The sequence below is a fragment of the Notolabrus celidotus genome, chromosome 11 (genome assembly GCF_009762535.1).
Source record: "Notolabrus celidotus isolate fNotCel1 chromosome 11, fNotCel1.pri, whole genome shotgun sequence".
NCBI classification, from domain to species: Eukaryota; Metazoa; Chordata; class Actinopteri; order Labriformes; family Labridae; genus Notolabrus; species Notolabrus celidotus.
In genome coordinates, this window is record NC_048282.1 from 6,385,474 (window position 1) to 6,407,078 (window position 21,605).

A 21,605-nucleotide genomic window follows, 5' to 3' on the forward strand; every position below is an offset into this window, starting at 1 on the left:
GAGAGAGAGAGACTGCTTTGAATGTGTAAGTAGATTTTGCCTCCCACAGTTTGCATAATGTTAACAAATCCATACAGGGCCCTTTAGAGCCCAGAGAGGAAAACAGCAGCTGAATGTATCACGAAGACAACACTGTAGATGATGTTTGTGTTAAGTGTTGATCAGAGTTATTACACACATTACATGCACATACTGATTACCTCTGGCCATGTAATGGTTCCAACTAATCTTCCTCCGTCTGTGACAAACAAGGTCTGGGCTCCGAGCAGACTCAGGATGCTGTGGGCCTGCCAGGACACAAATGAAACTTGATCAGAAGGAACTGTTTTTGATGAGCATCCAACCTTTTTAGGTGATGTAATTATTGACTGTTTGTAGTTTTCTGCACAGCAAGTGGTGTAAAATAGGCTTTTAGAGGTTTTTGATGAGTGTTGGACCAAAAGTGATGGCAAATGAAGCAAAGAAAGCTAGAAGCTGAGCTAAAGCTTACAAAACAAGCTCTGAAGAATCAAGTTGTCATTCTTTGTAGACTCATTGCTACCATCAATCAGTTTCACGTTAACATATGATTTGATTCAATGCTTTCAATATGAAAATACAGAAAATTTGAAGCAGGGCTCAGTTAAAAAAGATGCTGCTATCTTTCTGTGATCAAGTGCTTTCTTTTTATTTCTCTATTTTGTGCAGGTCAACGAATGAGGTGTCAGTTCAGATGTGCTGGTACCTGTTATCAGGACATTCACAGAGGGCAAGGCTACTTGTGCCCACTTTATGCTAAGCCTAATCTCCTCCAGGCTCTACCTCTAAGGGATAGTTTGTTTGTTTTTTTGAGTGGGGTCATGTGAAGCAATTGTCAGTCGTTGTATTAGCCACAGAGCAACCTGGTCAGCTCAGCATTGTTTCTGAGTAGCCGGCCTAAGACCTGGAACAGAAGCTACCGCTGCAACTGCTGCCGAGGAGGTCAACTCTACCATGTAATTAAGCTTATTTCAAGAAAGTCTGACTAAAAAAACGACCAAAACGTAATTACTTTCAGTGCTTTACTTTGCCATCAGGAGGTCATTTGGTTTGGCTCAAAGTAGAGAGAGGGGAAACTGCAGGAGAGATCCTAAGTTACCCAGTTGTGCCGGTGTGTAAATTGTGAGCCAGAGCACACAAACCAAAAGAGCTGTCACGAGTGGGACTTCTGGGAACAACAGTATTTCAAGAACTCCCTGAATCAGAGGATACCAGTAGATCACATACGGCTGCAGTCCCTGCTAACTGTATTCCAAACTTTCTTCAGTTTTTAAAAGTTAAATCAGAAAACAGCGAAAGCCAACTGAGAATTTTTCTTCAAACTAAGTTTTCAGCTCAAAGAAGAAACAAAGTTACCATGTGCTCAGGGAGGTACTGTGATAAACTCCAGGGAGAAGCCATGGGGGCTGTCTTCAGTCACACCAGCTCGAGTAAAGGAAAGGGTTAAAAAGCCTTTAAATTAAGTTTTCAGCTCTCACTGTTTGATAGGAAGTTGACTACAGTGGTTGATAGCCTAGCTCACGTATCGGTTGGTTTCTTAAAGGTGACATATTATGCTCTTTTTCATCAATATATATTGGTCTAAGAGGTCCCCAAAACATGTCTTAAAAGTTTATGCTCAAAAAAACACTTTGAAATCAGATTTTGGCATGCCTGTAAACCTCTCTTTTTCAGCCCTGCTCAGAACAGGCTGTTTTCTGTGTCTGTGCCTTTAAATGAGAACGAGCTCTCTGACCACGCCCCCTCAGGAAGTGGATGTGCCCTCGGCTCTCCAGCACGTTGATCTAATGTTTACATGCTGGCTGAATATACAGGGCTGCTCACAGACCCGCGTTACTTCAACCCTCTGAATCTGATCCAGAATCTGATCCTGACGGAGAGGCGCCTGCAGCAGGACCTTTCTGAACGATTGGTCACAGATTTAGTGTTTCTTGTTGTTTATTTGTCAGTATGTCGACGTGTGTGGCTATGTGGCTATGCTAACTAGCGCTAGCACTTTTCCAGAAAAAATTTAATTCAATCACTAGATCTTCAAATCTGCAGACGTGGGGAGTAAAACCGACCTTTGTGTTTATTAAGACAGCCTACAACTAGCATGCCTCCCTCCTAAGCTCCTTGTTAGCACACGTGTGCAGGGAATTAAAAACGGACTTCTGTTACAGACCGGAACACGTTGTGACGTACGAAATTTACGAAAATAGGATTGGCTCGTTTCAGCACACATTTACAGAAAGGTGGAGAAATCAGAACAGGGGCAGAATGGATGTTTTTCATTTTCAGGGGGTTTGTAGACATGCCAGGGAAACATATTTCAGGTAGAGAACCATTAAAAAGTCGATTTTGCATAAAGTGTCACTTTTAATACAGGGGCTGAGCTGTACGGTGGCCCTGAAAGCCAATAGTAATAAATATTTCAGAAGTACAAAATATATTTCACAAAACACAAAAACATTTCACCAAACACAAAAAAATTTCACAGACCAAAAATAAATTTCAGAGAACACAAATACATTTCACAAAACACAAAAACATTTCAGGAAACTGGAAATATCATCAGAGCTGCTGCCCTCCTAACGACATTCAATGAAGAATATCCACCCCTTCTCTGCAGTCTGAGGTCTTTTAAGTGTGATGTAAGGGTTCCAAATGATATGTGTATTTCATGATACGAGGAGAGCATTTCAAGAATCACACGATATGTATGTCCCTTGTTGAAGTATTACGCTGTAATCAGGAAATGATAAATGGCTGATGCCGGACAGACTTGGGTTTAGCCAATCACAAACAAGTACCATGGTCCTACCCTTTCTGGTTTTGTGAAATTTATTATGTGATCTGTGAGATTTATTTTTGTTTTGTGAAATGTGTTTGTGTTTTGTGAAATGTATTTGTGTTTTGTGAAATATATCTTGTGCTTTTGAAATATTTATTACTATTGTCCTTCAGGGCCACTGTAGAGCTTACTAGCATCTCCTGATGACAAGTACTTCACACAACCCATTCCCCATAAAGAACTTAAAAACTGTTTTGACTTCATCTTCTGAAAACCTCTTAAGCCTCTTACCTCCTGGACGGTGTTGTGAGGTGATAACAGGATGGTGGCTGGGTGAATGCTGCAGATCTCATCCAGGTGTTTCTCTGGTGTCTAAACAAAACAGCATAAAACAAGTTCTTTATATGTGTTTGTAGCAGCAGCATTCAATTATATGAGATGAACTCTGAATCACAGTGATCCTTTTTTTCTACTGAACTGAAAACATGATCATCATTGTGACCTTGGACATTGATTGAATTGCTTAATGCTGTTCCATAAATCCATTTTTGGTGATCATCTCTTTGCTTTATTCTTCATAAAACAGGCTTTTACATCAGCCAGAGTTCTGTCTGTACATCCTGCTCTCATCCTCTTTTCATTTTGCTACTGTTTAAAATTCAGTCAGTGTCAAATGGATTGTAAAAACAGGACCATTTTTTCGATAAGCATTCACAAGCTCTCTCCTCCACTTTCCTCTGAACCCTGGAGCTACCTGTCTGACTCCATCCTGTGTATTTTTTCACCTCAGTCCTCCAGTGACGCAGGAACATCAGCAGCTCTGATCGGAGAACGAACCCCAGCAGAATCTGCGACTCTTCAACAGAAAAGAAGAGAGGAATCTCAATTTTCTTTTCCCCGGTTGGTGCTACAGTAAAGATCGTGTGTAGCTCTAGGGCTGTGAGTCACCTGTTGTAAACATAAAAAATTAATCCATGTGATTCCTGAAAACTCAGCTGGATTAAAGTCTGTCTCCTCACACTTGTCAGCTCCTCATAGTGGCACTTCCACACAGCTGCTTCTACATTTTTTCATCATCTTTCTCATTATTTTCCTCTTTCATTTCTCAGGCTGTGTGGTGTCATTACTACCTATTTAACCAGCATGTGTCTGACATTTTTTTAAGGATCCTGCTGACTTAGTGTCAATCTTCAGCACCCTCACATGCTTCTTTTTGTGATAACAAAATATGACTCCTCAAAACCAGGACACAGCATAGAAATACTCTGAAATATCTCATACCGTGCGAGTCCATCACAGGGATTTGTGTGTCAGTGCTGGTGTTGACAGCACGCTGAACCTCCTCTAGCTCAGCTGCTTTTTGAAGCTGTACAGATTTTGCACCTAAAACCTGTCCGACTGGTGTGAAGGGAAGCCTGCAACAGAGGCAAATCATGTCACACTGGTAGGAACAAAAGCAGCTGTAGTTCAACATACTGCAAGTAGCTTTTAACTCGTTATTAAGCTGTGATTTGATTCTGGGGACCTTAAGTGATCAACAAAAGTAAAACAAAAAGACCCTAAGCATAAAGACTGACTGTTTATGTTTACTCTAAATGCAACTGAAGGCACCCAGACCAGAAGAACCTTTGATCCCAATTTCACAGCTTAAAGTACGAAGCCAGGAAAAGAGGAGACACGTTCTTTGGGGCTGCTACGCATGCTGTAATATTGTAAGATATGTCATAAAGTATGATGCAATATGATGCGATACATTATGCACAGCACCATACAATGCCAGATAATAATAACATACAATATAATACAGTACAATATGATACCATACGATACAGTATGATACAATATGATAAGATACGTCACAATACGATATAGTATGATATGATATGATCAGATACGATACAATACGTTACAATACTAATAATACATACAACACGATACAGTATGATGGTTTGTTAGACTTCATGTCTGTTTGATTGACTTCAAAATGACATAACTGTGTAAAAACTGTAGTAATGCTTGTAAGTCCTGCTGTTGCTGGAATGTTGTAAAGGTATTATGCGCTTTACAGTGACCGCAGCCATGTGTGCGTAACGCTGTGCCAGTTTGCACCTGCCTTTCAAACGTGCTAATTATAGACGCAAAAACAGCGCCCGCTATCAGGTTTGATAAATCACTTTGCGTGTGCTAAATGATTACATTTGCATCTCCTCCTTCCAGTATTTTGCGCGTCCTGATGATCTACATGTATTCTGCATATTCATGAAGGCAAACACGTATTTTGCTCATTTGACAGACGCATCCTCAGTGCTCCCAGTTAGTAAATCTGCTTTGCGCGCGCTATCAAGTTTGCACGTGTTTTTATACATGCAAACCTTTAGTAGATCAGGCCCTATGAGTACAATATGACCTGAAATGAAATGAAACAGTATAATATGATATGATGTGATACAATACAATCCTTTATAGCAGGTACAGTTGGGTAACATCAGAAATGCTATGATGCAACCCAATGCTTAATTGATTTGATAACTTTTTCACTGTCTATGCATTTTTAAAAGTATCCTCTGCTTGTCAGGGGTCACAACATCATTTATGTATAGGGTGGTGGTAGCAAAACATGATTTCATATGTTTCAAAAGTAATTGCCTAAAAAAATATCCAGGTTGCCACAGTGTGTTGTATCAGAAAACAAAGAAGAGTGCAGCTCCGTCTGTAAGCACTTCAAACCAGCACCCAAACGTTTTGATCTTCCAATGAGATTCTGGAAAAAAACATTTTGAAGTAGTTTAATATGGTGGACGGACAAAAAGAAGATCCTCAAGGAGTCTGTCAGAGGAACACTTGAACCTGTATCAGCTGATGTCAACAAGGAGCTGTGGGGAATGATGACTGATGATATCTGTCTGAATACTTCAAAGAAAAATGAGATGCGGTCTCAATCAGAAACAGATAATGAAGAAAATAAGTCTCTTTGCATTTTATAGCTTCAATGATTTTTCCGTAGGCTGCCACACAACTCTGCATAGAGAAACATTACATGTGTAACCTGCAAAAGGGACTAGATTGAATATACAGTGAACATATCCTCACTGTACTTTCAATTTATATTTAATCATAACAGAATTCCCTGGTGAGAAATGAGTGATTACAATTCAAAATGTTACGATCTGCTTTGACACCTCTTCAGGGACACTGGTTGAGTATTGTATAGAGTTAAAGGTAAATGTTGGCATTATAGATTAGCTCACTGTACAAATACAAAACTTAGAAACAAAACTGATGCATCAGGTGCAGAGAAAGTATTCGTACTTGTCCATTGATTCAAAAAAATCAAGTATTTGAGACGTGTAGTTGTTCTTTAGAGATATGAGATGAGGTATGCAGGTGGTTGTTGGGGTTTTTGATTGATAACAGAGACTCAGCCATTTCTGGGCTGGCTGCTGAGATGTCAAGCTGTTAACAATCATAAAATCTATACCTCCACCTGCTGTGAGTGACACCCAGGTACATTGCAATGATTCTGTGAATGCACAACAGCAGTGCTGGTTCAAGTCAATCTGTCAGAATTCAGAACAAGAGCCTAGAGCGTACACATTTCAAAACATGGCTGTGTGCAAAGCAATGAAAAGTACTCAACTGAATACTGAGGGTACTCAAATATGTACAGCATTACAATTCTGATATTCAGTTCACGCATGGGGATGTTATTATGTTATTGTGTGCACAGTCAGCGAAATAACATGCAAAAATAAACCTAGTGAGTATCTTAAAGTAGCACTCTTTTTAAAATACAGCTACACCAGTCATAGCTTTAACAGTAACCCCGATTTAAACTGAAGTTTTAGGATCATTTGATCGATATTCAACACTTGAACAACTGAGAGCATGGTTGAAAATCAAACATCATGAACTCTAAATATCCATCAGCTTCAGACAGTTTTACATCATGCAGTACTTTCAAGACTTAATGCATTTTATTTTCTATAGATTTGTTATTGTTTTATTGATTTTAGATATCTGAGGAAAGCTGGCTGACTTGGAAGTATATCATTTTTGGTTTTCATTGTTATTGCATGATGCCAAAGTCAACACAAACTGAAAGCTCCTGTAAGGAACTTTCAGTTTGTGTTGACGAATAGAGAGGAGGAGATGAAATGTTCGGCTGATGAGCAGGGATCCTGGAAGTGCTGAAAATGCGGGAGATTCAATGCCGCCGAGCTCGACATTCTTGGGGCTTGCGATTCGACGCATAGTTTAATTTTGGAGGAGCAGCGTGTCAGCTACTTGCATAGGCCTCTGCATAGGTACGGGTGCTACGTGGACCTCAAACATATGCTATGCCAGCGATTTGACGAAGAATTATAAATCAGGCTTTAGCTGATTTTATCCTGCACATGTGTTTTTAACAAAAATCCCATCCTTAATGTGTCACTCATTAAAAATCTTTGTTGTGGAAAAATTTAAAGAGGCTGTTTTGACAGAGTGAGGTGAATCACATAAATATCAAGGCAAACATGAACATTTTTCCGTCTTTGTTATACATATTGGCTTGTTTAAGTTAGTGCAACACTTTGTTTTACTCACCTTTGGCATGCCTTCTTCAGAGAGGGAAGGTATGGGAGCTTTTTACTGATGGAGATTGCGTCATAGAAAGATGGGCGGCGTCCTGACCGAGCCAGGGCGTTGGCCAGCAGAGTGGCGAGGAGGATTGGTACAACGTGGCTGAACTGACCCGTTAACTCTACCGCCAGGAGAGCTGGAGACAGAGTGTGTGTGACGGCTCCAGAGAGGGCTGCTGCACCTGCAAGACAAAACAAGTTGAGGGTGCTACTTATTGTGGTTAGTGTTGTTAGTATTTTGAGTGCTTTGATGTACAGTATATTAGATGCTTATCAAACATGGTATAACAAGCAGTGCTGTAGCCCAGGAGTCAGATTTGAGTCTGGCACTGATAACTTATATGGTTTGCAGCAAAGGCTACCACGTGTTCACCTGCAAGCCTGTTCATGTGTCGTATTGTTCAGAAACAGTTCATGTCAAAATGCCTGAAGAGACACCTGAAACCATGAACCACTGTTTGTTTGCTTACAGTAAAGGTCTGAGTGATTGGATTGGTTAAATAGCAGGTGGTCTACAGAAGGTTTTGAGTTCATTACAATCCTGCAGTGATCAGCAGAATCAATGAGTGCATCCCCCAGTCCCCCATGCAGTGTGCATTAACACACAACACACAGCACCAAAATCCATCCATCCATCCATTTTCTTCCACTTATCCCAGGTCGTGTCGTGGAGCCAACAGTCCAAGCATATTGACCCAGACATCCCTCTCGCCAGCAACACTTTCCAGCTCCTGCTGGGGAATGTCGAGGCAATCCCAGACCAGGTGGGATATATAATCCCTCCATCGAGTGCTGGGTCTTCCCCGGGCCCTTCTCCCAGTTGGACGTGACCAGAACACCTCTAAAGGGAGGCGTCCGGGAGGCATCCTTTGAGATGCCCGAATCACTTCAGCTGACTCCTTTTGACACGAAGGATCAGCGGCTCTACTCCGAGCTCCCTCCAGATGTCTGAGCTCCTGACCCGATCTCCAAGGCTGAGCCCACACACCCTTCGGAGGAAACTCATTTTAGCCGCTTGTATCCGAGATCTTATTGTTTCAGTGAAGACCAACAGCTCATGACCATAGGTGAGAGTTGGAACGTAGACCAACTGGTTAATTGAAAGCTTTGCCCTCCGGCTCAGCTCCCTCTTCACCATGACGGTCCGGTACAACGCCCCCATCACTGCTGATACTGCACCAATCCGCCTTCCGATCAAATGCTCCATTTTACCCCCACTCAAGAACAAGACCCAGAGATAATTAAACTCCCCCACTTGGGGCAAAGACTCGCTCCCCACTGAGAGAGCAATCCACCTTTTTCCTGAGAAACATGGCCTCTGACTTGGAGGTACTGACTCTTATCCCAGCCGCTTTGCACTCAGCTGCAAACTGTCCCAATGCCTGATGGAGGTCCCAGCTCGAAGAAGCCAACAGAACCACATCGTCTTAAGCACAGATGAAATTCTGAGCCCCCCGAACTGGAGACCCTCCTCCCCCCAGCTGCGCCTTGAGATCCTTTCCATAAAAATTACAAACAGGATCGGTGACAAGGGGCAACCCTGGCAGAGACCAACACTCACTGAGAACGTGTCCGACTTTGAGCACCAAATAATTGCATACGCCAACTGGATCATCAAAATCTGATGTTGATAAAAGATTTATAACACATCCAAAAGGTCCAGCAGAGTCAGTCCACGTTTGGACGTTGAACAGTTTAGAGTGAAACAGGGTCCTCATTATAAATCTTGGGCATTGGGGCCTCGATCCAGATTCGATTCTGACTCAAGGTTTGGTTATGTGACAATAACTCCTATAACAGGACAAGACATTCACTTAGGTCCACCTCTGATATGCTGCACTTTGATCTGCGCACCGATAGAGTTGATCAATATTATGTCGTTTTTTTGTGGGAAACTCGAAAAAACTACATTCAAGCACATCCTGCCTTTCATTTAAAATGTAATGTAAAGTTACAGAGGTTAGTGCAACACACAGAATAGTAAGAGGAATGTACAGGCAAGACTAAATGTCATCCCCATATCAACACTAAAGAGTTATTGATCTGTTTTTCTACCAGCAAGTGCATAACCCCCAGGATTTATAGAAGCCCACGGCTGGCCTGAAGTCGCTCCTGTGGAAGAAACATAAGCTGCTCCTTCTCCAAGCAAACGTCCCAAAGCTGCACCTGGAAAACCGATAATATTAAAAATCAATACACCCAGATCATCAGTTTCACGAGAGAATATACAGCTAGGCCTTTTCCTCATCAACAAATTCAATCTGGTGCCACCCAGGGTGTTCTGCAAAAAATAATCATTACCCTCCGCCCACCGTAAATAAACACCGGCATGACGTATCCAGCTGGCTGAGGCATAGTGCAGGCCAGGACCAACATCCAGATCTGGGAAACACACACCACACACACACACACACACACACACACACACACACACACACACACACACACACACACACACACACACACACACACACACACACGTAAAATTCCAGCCAAAACAGCTTTAACAGCAAATGCAGCACAGGATGAGTCACAGTCTGTGTGCAGGAAGTGTTTACACTGCTCTCAAATCAATTTTGCTCAAATAGACATTGAATCATGCCAATTTACATTTCCATTTGCATGCGGTAATGGGGGACAAAACATTTTCATATTAAGTGGATCCCACTGATTGAAAAGTCAGTTTCTTACAGAGCTCATTCTGCTACAGATGACACAAGAAACTGTTCTTAATGTGAATTATTACAATACAGTTATTTTGCTACATTTTCTTTGTAATTGGGCATGTAATGGAAATATCAGATGTATGGGAGGTAGGATGGGGTTCTGAAGGAATACAAATGACTTCCGTCTGCTGTATTGCTGTGAGAGAGAGTCAGGTATCACAAGACATTTCAGCCTTAAAGGTTAACTAGTCTTTAGCTCTCTTACTCTACAATGAAAATGTCAATTGCCGTATGTCAATTATGGTCTGCTGTGACACGTAAGAACAAGAGGAGAGGGAGGCTGAGCTCGATGTCGTGTTACCCTTCAGGCTGGTTATCAGTGCAGAGATAAAAGAGTCTTTAATTAGCAGCTTCCATTGTGTGTACCTTCACGAGCAGAAAGACAGCCAGAGACAGGTAGACAGGACTCCCTGATGAGCTCCACTCAGACAAAGGCTGAACAGATGCATTGTGGGATTGTGAGATCCACTGCCTGCTATCCAGTAAGGAGGTGAGGAGCTGCTTCATGGAGAGCTGTGAAAGAGATTACAGCAAATCAGATTTCTGTCTGAAGACATGTAAAGCTTCAAAATAATAAGAGATGAACATTGAGGAAAAGGTCACGGTTTTGTCAAACAAGGTACTCTTTATTGTTCCATAACAGGTAATTTGATCTGGAACAAAATAAGTAACATATCATAACACCAAAAATACACTTAATTAACCCTCCTGTTATCCTCAAAGTTTACTGAGATGTGCATCCTTCTATATGTCAGCTCCAACGCTATGTTGTGTGAAATATCAATGTCTTCACAGGACTATATTTCCCAACCCACAGTACAGAAAGTACCAATGATTTAATGGGAAAGAAATCCCCCCGGTCCTATGTTGTTTGACCTATCACAAGTTCTGACGGTACGACAGGTATGGTGATGTCAGGTTAGGGCCCTAAAGCAGAGGGAGGATAATACAATTATATGTTATAGGGACCTCAGTATCATCCAAAAAAAAACCAAACAAATGTGTGAAAAGTAGATATTTCTTATGTTTTAAACAGCTAAAACAGCCAGGGGTCAAATTGACCCCAAGGAACATGGATGCGTATAAAATGTTAGGGGGAAATTGGAACATATCGTCATATAGAATTTTCTGTTTACCCAGTTGTCCCCTTTGAATTAGGAAAAGTCATGAAATATTAAGCAAAAATAATATGTTATATTTTTAGAGACGTTAAACATTGAATGGTGTCAAATTGAACCCAAGGATAACAGGAGGGTTAAGAGACATAGATACATAAGGGATGATGTGCTGTGAGCAGGTTATGCAAATTAAAATCCCAACAGGGTCAGCAGGACCCTGATGTGGAGCAGATGAGTCTTATCTCTCTATTGAAGGTATCTATTTCGCATAACGCCGTGTTTACTATACATTATCCCACTTATTACAAGAGACATTGAACTGCGGTTTATAACACTTCCGCATTAGCTTCATATTTTGAGACTGGAGGTTGCCGCTTGGTTAGGCTTAAAATATGTGTTCATTCCTACCGTAGAAGCCATGTATTGACCAGCAGAGTAGGGAAATGTCATAGATGCCAGGAGGAAGGCCACCATGCCTGAGTATAGACCCTTCCTGCAGAGAGGGATTCACAAGTAAAGGCTGCATTGTTACAATGTTTTCTCATTGAAGTCACTACATGTTAAATTTCAATAATTCCTGATTGTTTCACAGCTTTTCTGGACTAAAGCACTAAAGCTGCTCTACTCTTCTCATCTTAGGTCTGCTTGTGCTTGAACAAAGAAAATGAATAAGTGGGAGATAAGATCACTTGGGGCAGCCTTGAAAGCCCTGCACAGTCATTAATCCTAATTTGGGCGATACGTAATCTATTTTTAAAGTTGTTTATATGGTTACATAACATGAGAACATTAAATAGATAATCCTTCTGAGAGACGCTGCTCTGTTTATCCCATGAGCCTGTCTCACACAGCAGATGACTCATCCCTGCATCACAGTCTGACTTTCACTTAGTAAGAGGCTTCTCACTCTGTCGTCAGCATCCTGATGAAGACCGGGTTCGTTTTGCAGAGGTTCAGGATCCACCGGTGGAGGAAGAGGAAGCAGCAGCCCACAGCTCCACACAGCAGTCTAGAACACACTCAGACAAAGGAGTTATTTAATCAGTGTTAGGCAATCGGAAGTCATTACACATGGGGAAGTGATGATGAAGGCGAGGAGGAGGGAGTGATTGTCGAGATACAAAAAGGACCTTGATTGCTAATTAGAGTAGGAAGAAGACCGGCAGACTTAAAGACTTAAAGACTGACACTACAATGAAACTTAATATCAGTTTTAATACTTAGACATTTAATAAAAGTGTCACTGCTTTCACCATGCAGATGAGGTCAGAAATCATCTTACCCCAGGAGAGCAAACAGCAGAATCTCCAGCGGGTAGAAAGATGAAGACGTGGGGAAATTAGTTTGGATCATGGCCTGAAGCGTCTCTGTGGGCAGAAACAAATCAAAGCCATCCCTTCAGTTTCTCCTTGAATGATTTTAGTTCTTCATTTTATTGAAATGAGCTTTTATTAAACTTTCCCCTTCAGCTGCTGCTCATTCTGTCACTGCTAATGTTTCCAGGTGTAATTATTATAACAGAGAGCTATCAACACCACTAACCAGCTAACATGACCACATTATTACACAAGTCTTTGCAGGGTCTCTGTGAATGATATTATTAAAGATTACAGTCTAGACTTGAGGGATGTGCTTCAGAGTGTGACTATCATGTTAAGTGTCTTGTTTTTAAGGTGGCTTAGTTCTCATGGTAACTTGCTGCACACCCTAAAGCTGATCTGGAAGAAGTTGTGTTCAGGGTGTCAGATTAAAATTGTCTGTGAAACATACACATTCCCAGATTATTTTCCTGACCACACTCTGTATCAGCAAGATTCTCGCTTTAGGTAATGTGTTGCTGGGCTGAATACTTGATTGTGATTGGTCAAAATCTAAAACAGTGCTTAATTGTTAATAGCAAACCTGATCACAGACTTCATATCAAAATCAATCTGGGTGATGTACGCTGCAGCATTTAAATTTCATTTATGGGTCCTCTCAACCAAATCATGAAAAGCAGCCCAGACACATTAAACAGAGGTAATAAACACACGTCTGAGTCTACACCGTTTCATACATTGTTAGATCTGTTAGGACGCTTTGTGGATGGGGCGCCATTTGTAAAGTTGTGCACACTGAAAATAACAGCACCAAATCTCCACATTAAGCTAAAAAATGTCATAAAACGTAGTGTGAAGTTTTAAAAGTCACTTATTTTTAGCAGCAATATCACATTTAGAGCAATATTTGTCTTACAATCAATGTTAAATCCAAATGTTAAACATAAATATAAATGTTAAACATACATATAAATGTTAAATATAAATGTTAAATGTAAAGAAAAATGTCAAATGTTAAATATAAATGTTAAAAAGAAATGTAAATGTTAAAGCTGCTGTGAGGAGCTTTTGTTTTGTATCGATTCTGGCGCCCCCTTGTGGACAAAGTGATGCCTCTTATCTCTTGTCCTAAACATGCAAAAGTAGTGTTTTCAACAAAAGCCTCATCCTGTTGTGTTCAACAGTCAACTTTATCAGGCAATGTGATTATTTTCCATGAAAACGGTCAAATAAAGGCTGTTTCTGAAGCAAGATGTCCATCATCTGGTCTGACACCTACCCCCTCACGACAGTTTCAGGCATTAAAAATGACAACAGAGAAGGTCTCAGTGTTGCTGCTGATGGCTGATAGCTTGTTTGGTATTGAAGGTCATAAAGAGGCATCAGTATCATTTTCAGTCTGTTTCTCAGCCAGTTCAAAACTCCTCATAGGGCATTTAAATGTTAGAAATAAATGTTGATTGTTAAATCCAAATTTTAAATGTGAAATGTTACGCATTATGAAGCTTTTATTTTGGTATTTCTGCTAGGCCGCAGTGTGAATTAGTATATTAGCTAAACATTTACGAATGCAGAGCAACAGTTATATTTAACATTTAAAATGTATATTTATATTTAACATTTATATTCAACTTTTAGATTTAGATTTAACATTTAAATTTAGATTTAACATGTATATTTAACAATATACATTCATGTTTAACATTTAGATTTATAATTAACATTTAGATGTAACATTTGGATTTAACAATCAACATTTTTATTTAACAATTAACATTTATATTTAACATTTAACATTTGGATTTAACAATAAACATTTATATAGAACAATTAAAATGTATAATTAACATTTAGATTTGTATTTAGTATTTGGATTTAACAGTGATTGTTACTTAAATATATTTTTCATAACTAAATTTAATGTTTTCCAGTGTGCACAACTTTACAAACGGTGCTCCATATTTATGTGGCGTGTTGTTTGCCTCATGTTTAATGTGTAAGTAACTTAAGGCTTGCTCTTTTCCTTGTTGTCCATCGGTCTGATCCGGGTCTCCATTACCTAAATCTCCACTCCACACTGAGAACAGACGAAAAGTCAGCGCCCCGCAGACGGCCGAGAAGAAACAGGGCAAGTAATGTCTCAGGGCAAAGTGAGAACTCATCACTTCCACACTGAACAGAACTCCTAAAGGAAAAGAGGGAGCAAAAAAACAAGAGAAAGACATGAAGATGAGTATGAGCAGGTTTGTTTAGACAAAAAGGAAATGAGAGTCGATGTAAAGAATTCATCTGCATGTCTAGGGAATGTAATGCCATTTTTATGTGAGCAAAACCAGAGCTCAAACCTCCAGTGCTAATCCCTCACCAGGTTTGAAAAAATGAGCTAAACAGTGAGATGAGGGATCAACATTTCATGTGGAGAGGGGATCAAGGATGAAAAGGTGAGATAAGAACGTTTGAATCCGATGGATGTGCAGTAGAAGTGTAACAGAGGAGAGTAAATATTTGATAGAGAAGTCAAAGGAGGAAATGCATGGAGTGGATGAGTGTGAGAAAAACAGATGGAGCTCCCGCAGAAGAGTCAAGAAGCTCTCTCTCTCTCTCTCTCTCTCTCTCTCTCTCTCTCTCTCTCTCTCTCTCTCTCTCTCTCTCTCTCTCTCTCTCTCTCTCTCACCGCTGATGGGAGCTCCGAAACAGCTCGCTACCCCGACTGCAGACGCTACAACCAACATTTCTCTGACAGGTTTCACCTAGAAGAGAAAATGCTGAAAGTTAAAGCATCATGCATTATGTTCATCTTTCCCATCATCCCTTCACTTCCCCCTGTAAGTCTTTTTACTCCATTTACTGCTGTATCAAAGAAAAAACTGCTTCTTTATCAGGATGTAAAAATATAAATAACTTGGAGTTTTTGGCCACTTATGGGCATCTGACATTTTATCCCCTGATAAAGCTGTCATTTAAAATAATCAACGTGGAGTTTAAGACTCACATAACTGGAAAAATTGGGAAAACTTGAGCGTTTTGACACAATGGATCTTTACATTGAAAATAATCTGCAGATTTTGTTTTTCCACAGAGACTGAAACATTTCCAAAGCCGAAAACATTTTATCCTGTGAAAAAGTGTGTATTCAATATGCCATGTGCATTCCTGTACCCTCTGAAGAGTATATGGATTTGCACCTTTCCTGAAAAGCACTCTTTCCTGAAGGCGTACCTCTCTGCCTTCCCCTCACATGTAACAGTCTTCACCAGCAGATGGAGGCTAAAGCGCCGTTTACCTTCTTTTTTTTTGTGCCGAAAATTGGGGGGTATGATTGGAACTGTTTTAGCTTCATTTTAAGTGCAAATTTAGATGGTTTGTCTCCCAACGAGCAATGAAGATCAATTTCCAGAAAGAGTAATCTTTACTCCGTCAAAAGGCAAACTCCCCAAAGATGATGAGAACATTTAAACAACATTTCTCAACAGGTATCATGTGGTATGCTTGTAAAAGTAACATAAGAAGTGAATGATATGCAGAGTCTTCATGTCATATGTTACAATGTTACAATGTCATTTAGCAGACGCTTTTATCCAAAGCGACGTACATACGAGAACAAGAACAACACAAGCAAAGATCTAGACAAGAGGAAACAAGATCAGTAAGAGTAACAAAGTGCTTACAGTCAATTTGGGTGCAGGTACTGCCAAGCAGTGTAAAGGCAATGCACAAAAATAAGTAAGGAATTATTATTATTATTTATTTATTTTCGAAATAAGGAACATCTACAATGAAGCAACCAACCAATTTAAGACCTTCCATTAACATCATCAACAATTAACATCACCACAATAATGACCAAAGTACCAAGTGCTGGGTCCCTCAAGAGCTGATCACAGATTCCCAGAGTAGAGCAGGACAGTGTGAGTCAACTGTAGCTGGAAGACATGATCTGCAACTGGGGACAACAGTGGAGAACAGTCTAGCTAAGTGCATAGTGCTTCCTAAAGAGCTGGGTCTTTAGCTGTCTTTTGAAAGTAGAGAGGGACTCTGCAGATCGAATGGAGCATATGCAGGTGATAGTGTCAGTAAACTGATAAAGCTTCTGCAGGATGTTTAGCTCTGTGTTGGAGTGCATGCTCCACATACAGAGGCAAAATCCTCACTGGGGTTCAACTCAAAGCGTCGGTCCTTCAGTGCGTGTCATCCTCACCCCCTCTCCGAATACTTCATGTCACTCTTCAGTCTAACATCAAACACAGGCAAATATCAAACAATCTGGCCTTTGCTTTACCTGAGCAAAGGTCACTTTTAGACACGGAAAGACTCTCTGAATCACTAAAGCTCCAACAAGTGTCTTGAATTAAGATGAATTACAGTAGTTACTTTAAGAAAAGTTTTTACCATTAGAGGCCTTAATTTCAGCTCGAAATCTTGAAATCAGATTTGTTTCTGGATTCATTTAATGAATGTGCACTGTCAAAATGAAAACTTAACATTGCTGGCCTGAAAATGATCTTTTTGGTGAAGTAAACAAAAAATGTTCCATTTCTTTTCAAACTTCATTAAAGTAGTTATCTCAACTACCTGTATTAAGTTTGTTGTGTAAAGTTGGTCTCATTTCATAAGTTAGGTTGGCAAAACTTGAAATTATGGGTTTGAGGCTCGGCTAAATTAATTGAGTATTTTTCAGGCAAAGAACGGGGTCTCCAACTCAAATCTACAGGGGTCTTCCACACTTTCAATTTCCCACATGTGGCGCCATCTCTCATGTCCTGTGTGGATTGTATCGCCCTAAAGGTGAGTATTTGGTTTGAGTATTGTTTTGAAACTGTAGCTTTACTGTTGGTACATTGATGGTGAGTTGATTACCAGTTAATGTAACTTTAATTTGTTTAGTTAGTTTAATAAGGCATGGTCATTACCAATAGTTAGCCGCCTTGAACATTAAACTGCATGAAAACGGTGCAGTAACTTGCAGTGACAAAGGTACATTTTCTGAACAAACAATAATAAGTTGGCACAACTTTCACCTCTTAGTATGTAGAACTCAAAACTTTAAATTACACTACATATGAATGATAAGTTATCTCAACAGAAACTCATCAGTTGGCTCAAATGTAAGATTTCTAGTTAGCCTTAAAACTCAAAAATCTAGTGCAGACAGTTACCTTGAAATTATGAGTTTTCACAGCTTTTTCGTTTTAACAGTGTGGCTTGTTTGATGTTTACTGAGATATAATGTAATAAATTGGAGAAATACACTCGCTAACATGTGAGTTTTTGCAGTCTGCATGATTAGATTTCAAAATGACGAGTTAGTGGATTGGTTGGACTATTACATTGACCTTAAGTCAAGATGTTGTAAAACTGCCTTTTGAGTTTTGTTCCACAGCAGTGTGTTCAATCTGAGTCCGCTATTCGCTCTCCTAGCTCTGTTTTGGTTTTGAAAGTTCAGTTCAGTTATATTCAGCCAGTTGTTTGCTAGTTTGCCCATTTTCCATTTGGTGCTAGGTGCAGTGTGCTTTTTATTGGAGCTGGAAAACAAAAAGTGTGAGCCAAAAGAAGCTGGAAGCTCAGCACAGTGAGAGCAGCAGCAGAGTCTTCAGAAAGTTGTCTGTGAGTTTGTATGATGTTTCATGGTTAATATAAAAGCTTAAACATATTTACAATAGAGGTGAAAGTTTTTCACATTAAGAAAGGTTGACAACTTTGTATAACCTTTCTCTTCATTTCAAAGACCTTTTTAATGGTTTTACCTTCTTACTGGCTCGTGTGAGAGAGCAGATGTTGTCCAGGTAAGCTCCAAGCATGGTGGAGAGATGCACGAAGGGACCCTGATGTCCGGAGACAAACAATGAAAACTGTTAATAACTCATAACAGGCTGCTGCAAAGTATTTAAATAACAAAAGGGAAGATTGTCTCTCACCACTTTGCCCAGAAACACTGTGCTGCCGGCTGACAGTGTGCAGATAAGGCCGAGGAACTTAGTAAACATGTTGGTGAGAGACAAGTAATGAGGCATTTCAACGCCGGACAGCATCGCTCTCACCTCAGGTATCCCTGAACCTGAAGAGAACCACACAGGACATAATGGTTAGCATTACTTTGATTTCATTAATGTTCCTCCTTGTTTCAGGTCTGATGATGCTGCTTTGGGAAACTTGGTCACACTCAGTAAATCTCTCTTGTGGCGTCGTAATGAACACCGATGCATCTGTCTGACCTACAAAAGCTAATGAGAGTATCGTCAAGATGATTTATTTTTGTTTACACTCATTTTTAATTACTGTTTCCACTTCAGACGCTGTCAGGCAACACTAACAACTGCACTATGTTCACATTTTCATGGCAGATCTTCACAGTTAGTGTTCTGTGTATGACTCTTAAAAAAGAACCAGGGTGACATCTTTCATCAGCAAACACTGCTAACACATGTCGGCCTACAGGAGAGGAGTCCCTGAGAGGATACATCTGGAAGTTTTTTCTTTGTAGCGGGGGAGTAGAGAGAGAGATCTAAGCTCTCCTCATTCATATCATAAATGTCAAAGACTTTCTGTGAGACAGATACAATCAGAGTTGACTTTTCATACTGCACATCTCCTTCAACCTCTCGCTGGGTTTTAAAGATAACATCTTACATGATGTTTCTCACTGCCATGTGGTTTAGGAGGATGTTTCGACCAGCAGCAAGGGGACGAATCAGCGTATACATCTCTCTTCTTTGTCTCATATTTACTGAGAAACCATGTGCGCCACCAAAGAGGGAAACCTACTTGATGTTACAGTATTTGTACCTTAAATTTAATACAATGCAGCCTTTAAAAGACATGCAAGATGTCCTTTCTTGTTGTCTTTGTTCAGCTTCAATCTAAAGCTGCCCACCATAAACATGAATAATATCACAAGGCTCTGCACGATATATTTCCAGTCCTTTTTTTCCTCCAGCATGGTTTTGGCATCATCCAATCTCCCTAAAAATATGTTTTTTTTCAGTGAAATATGGACTAAGAGCAATAATTTGTCATCATATGTTTGACTGATAAGTTATTAAAGGTGCAGTGTGTAGTATTTAGCCCAAGCGGCAACCTCCGGCTGCAGAAACATCAGAAACCACATACACATCCATTCAAAGAAGACGATCTTTGCAGCATTGATAAATGTGTTTACAGCCTGGTTCAAAAACACAGTTTGAGTCTACGTAGTTAATTTCTCTATCAGCACACACTGTAGGGGGGGTGAATTTTATTTCTTACGCAACAGTTCAGAAGATATTAAGATTACAAGTTTTTTCCCAAATAAGGACATGGCTGACCTGACTGACAGGTGGGAACACATAGCTGTTGGCTAGGAGGCTCAAACCCCGCCTCTTTGTGTTGAACTTTGACTGGTTGAGTTACGCATTACCAATAAGGCTCCCGCTGACAATTTGCTTCAAAACAGCGCTCAGAAACAGATGGGTGACGTCACGGATACTACGTCCATTATTTATACAGTTTATGGTTTAGCAGCATTTAGAAGAACAGACTTGATAGGGATGGAATATAATATCTATAAAAGAGAGTGGTTACTGTGTGCAGAAGAATTTGTATTGATAGATATTTTTGATGGTAAAATCTCAACAAATGGAGGATTATACTGATCATGCATCACAGGAACTTTTGTTCCTATCGAGAGCCACCACTGGTTATATCGCCAAATTCTGGTCCATCTACACTCTCTGCCTGTTAGTAAAGGTAAGGTAAAGGTAAACGTACTTTATTAATCCCCATGGGGGAAATTCAATTATTTCACTCGTGTTCTTTTTTCATGTTCATGCTACACACTTACACATAGTTTGAGATACAATCATGCACAAACATGCTATGTACATGCACTTAGGAGAGATGTCAGAGTGAGGAGGCTGCCATCAACCAGCACCACCTAAGCATTTGGGGGTTCGGTACCTTGCTCAAGGGCACCTTGGCAGTGCCCAGGCAAATGAACCACTTGCCAAACTTTGTCAATAATGGGACTTCAACCGGCGACCCTCTGGTTCCTGAGCCAAGTCCCTATGGACTGAGCTACTGACACCCCAAATGAACAGGGAACCATGGCGTCTCTGATTGTATTACCCGAGTGTATGATGTTGATGTTGGAGCTGAGAAATGTTGAGCAGAAGCTGATCATACAATTGCAATTACTGCAAAGAATTCACCTCCAGCTCCACAATCTGTAAGCTAGGAAGGACCAAACAGACCAAGTACATGCTATGTTGTTGAAGACATGCCTCCCATATCAACTGTTGAGTCTGCTACTTTCAGAGAACAGTTACTTTCCAAGTGACTTACTACTTTCTCAATGCAGTATTTTACTGAATTTCCCCCGGGATAAATAAAGTATTTCTGATTCTGATTCTGATTTTGGTAGTAAAAATCAATAATTACTCATTTTCAGCAACTTGTCCAACACTGTTCATACCTGCCTGTTAGAAAACTTGCGTTGTCGTTGTTAGACTGACCTGTAGAGAAGGGACAGATGTTGTGGGAGAAGGATGCTGCGACAGCACAGAGGCATGCTGGGTAAAGAGTCCAGCAAAAGAACTGAAGCAGACTGTTTCCATCCAGCTTCATATAAAGCCACTGAAACATGATCATGCCGTGTTCTTTGTGCATACATAATATATCTCAGAAGTTCAAATGTTTGTGTGTGTGTGTGTGTGTGTGTGTGTGTGTGTGTGTGTGTGTGTGTGTGTGTGTGTGTGTGTGTGTGTGTGTGTAGGTGTTTGTGTGTATGTGTGTACTTTTGAGCAGCTTTGTCACACTGAGGTCCATGAAGAAGCTGAGTGTGGCAGTCAAAACGCCTAAAGCAGCGTAGCCATACCACTCCATCCCACACACTGACTCCAGACAGCAGCTCAGCTTCAACAGACACACTGTGGGATTACAAATGTGGGTTAGTTGTGTTTAAGTTAACTTTGTGATTAAGACACATGTGAGGCCAAAACGTGTGCATTTAAGTGTTTGACATTCATGGATATTGTTTTTAAGAGCACATAATTAATTCT

At 40.3% G+C, this 21,605-nt stretch overlaps 2 protein-coding genes across 2 annotated transcripts in view; one reads left to right on the forward strand and one right to left on the reverse strand.

Annotated features, from left to right (window-relative positions):
* The window catches only part of clcnk (chloride channel K), a 24,104-nt gene that overhangs the window by 890 nt on the left and 1,609 nt on the right, over positions 1 to 21,605 (reverse strand). Inside the window, exons 3-19 of the mRNA XM_034695073.1 lie at positions 21,342 to 21,473; positions 21,060 to 21,203; positions 18,489 to 18,628; positions 18,318 to 18,395; positions 15,248 to 15,323; positions 14,633 to 14,758; positions 12,537 to 12,621; positions 12,162 to 12,263; positions 11,663 to 11,747; positions 10,503 to 10,649; positions 9,723 to 9,792; positions 9,466 to 9,576; positions 7,376 to 7,592; positions 4,073 to 4,206; positions 3,577 to 3,647; positions 3,083 to 3,163; positions 201 to 287 (exon numbers count right to left, since the gene is read on the reverse strand). Of these exons, the coding sequence (XP_034550964.1) occupies positions 201 to 287; positions 3,083 to 3,163; positions 3,577 to 3,647; positions 4,073 to 4,206; positions 7,376 to 7,592; positions 9,466 to 9,576; positions 9,723 to 9,792; positions 10,503 to 10,649; positions 11,663 to 11,747; positions 12,162 to 12,263; positions 12,537 to 12,621; positions 14,633 to 14,758; positions 15,248 to 15,323; positions 18,318 to 18,395; positions 18,489 to 18,628; positions 21,060 to 21,203; positions 21,342 to 21,473 (1,886 nt within the window). The remainder of the gene's footprint in view (positions 1 to 200; positions 288 to 3,082; positions 3,164 to 3,576; positions 3,648 to 4,072; positions 4,207 to 7,375; positions 7,593 to 9,465; positions 9,577 to 9,722; positions 9,793 to 10,502; positions 10,650 to 11,662; positions 11,748 to 12,161; positions 12,264 to 12,536; positions 12,622 to 14,632; positions 14,759 to 15,247; positions 15,324 to 18,317; positions 18,396 to 18,488; positions 18,629 to 21,059; positions 21,204 to 21,341; positions 21,474 to 21,605) is intronic.
* The window catches only part of hspb7 (heat shock protein family, member 7 (cardiovascular)), a 19,327-nt gene continuing 15,039 nt past the window's right edge, over positions 17,318 to 21,605 (forward strand). The window contains exon 1 of the mRNA XM_034695071.1: positions 17,318 to 17,358. Coding sequence (XP_034550962.1) covers positions 17,329 to 17,358 — 30 coding nt within the window. The 5' untranslated portion in view covers positions 17,318 to 17,328. The remainder of the gene's footprint in view (positions 17,359 to 21,605) is intronic.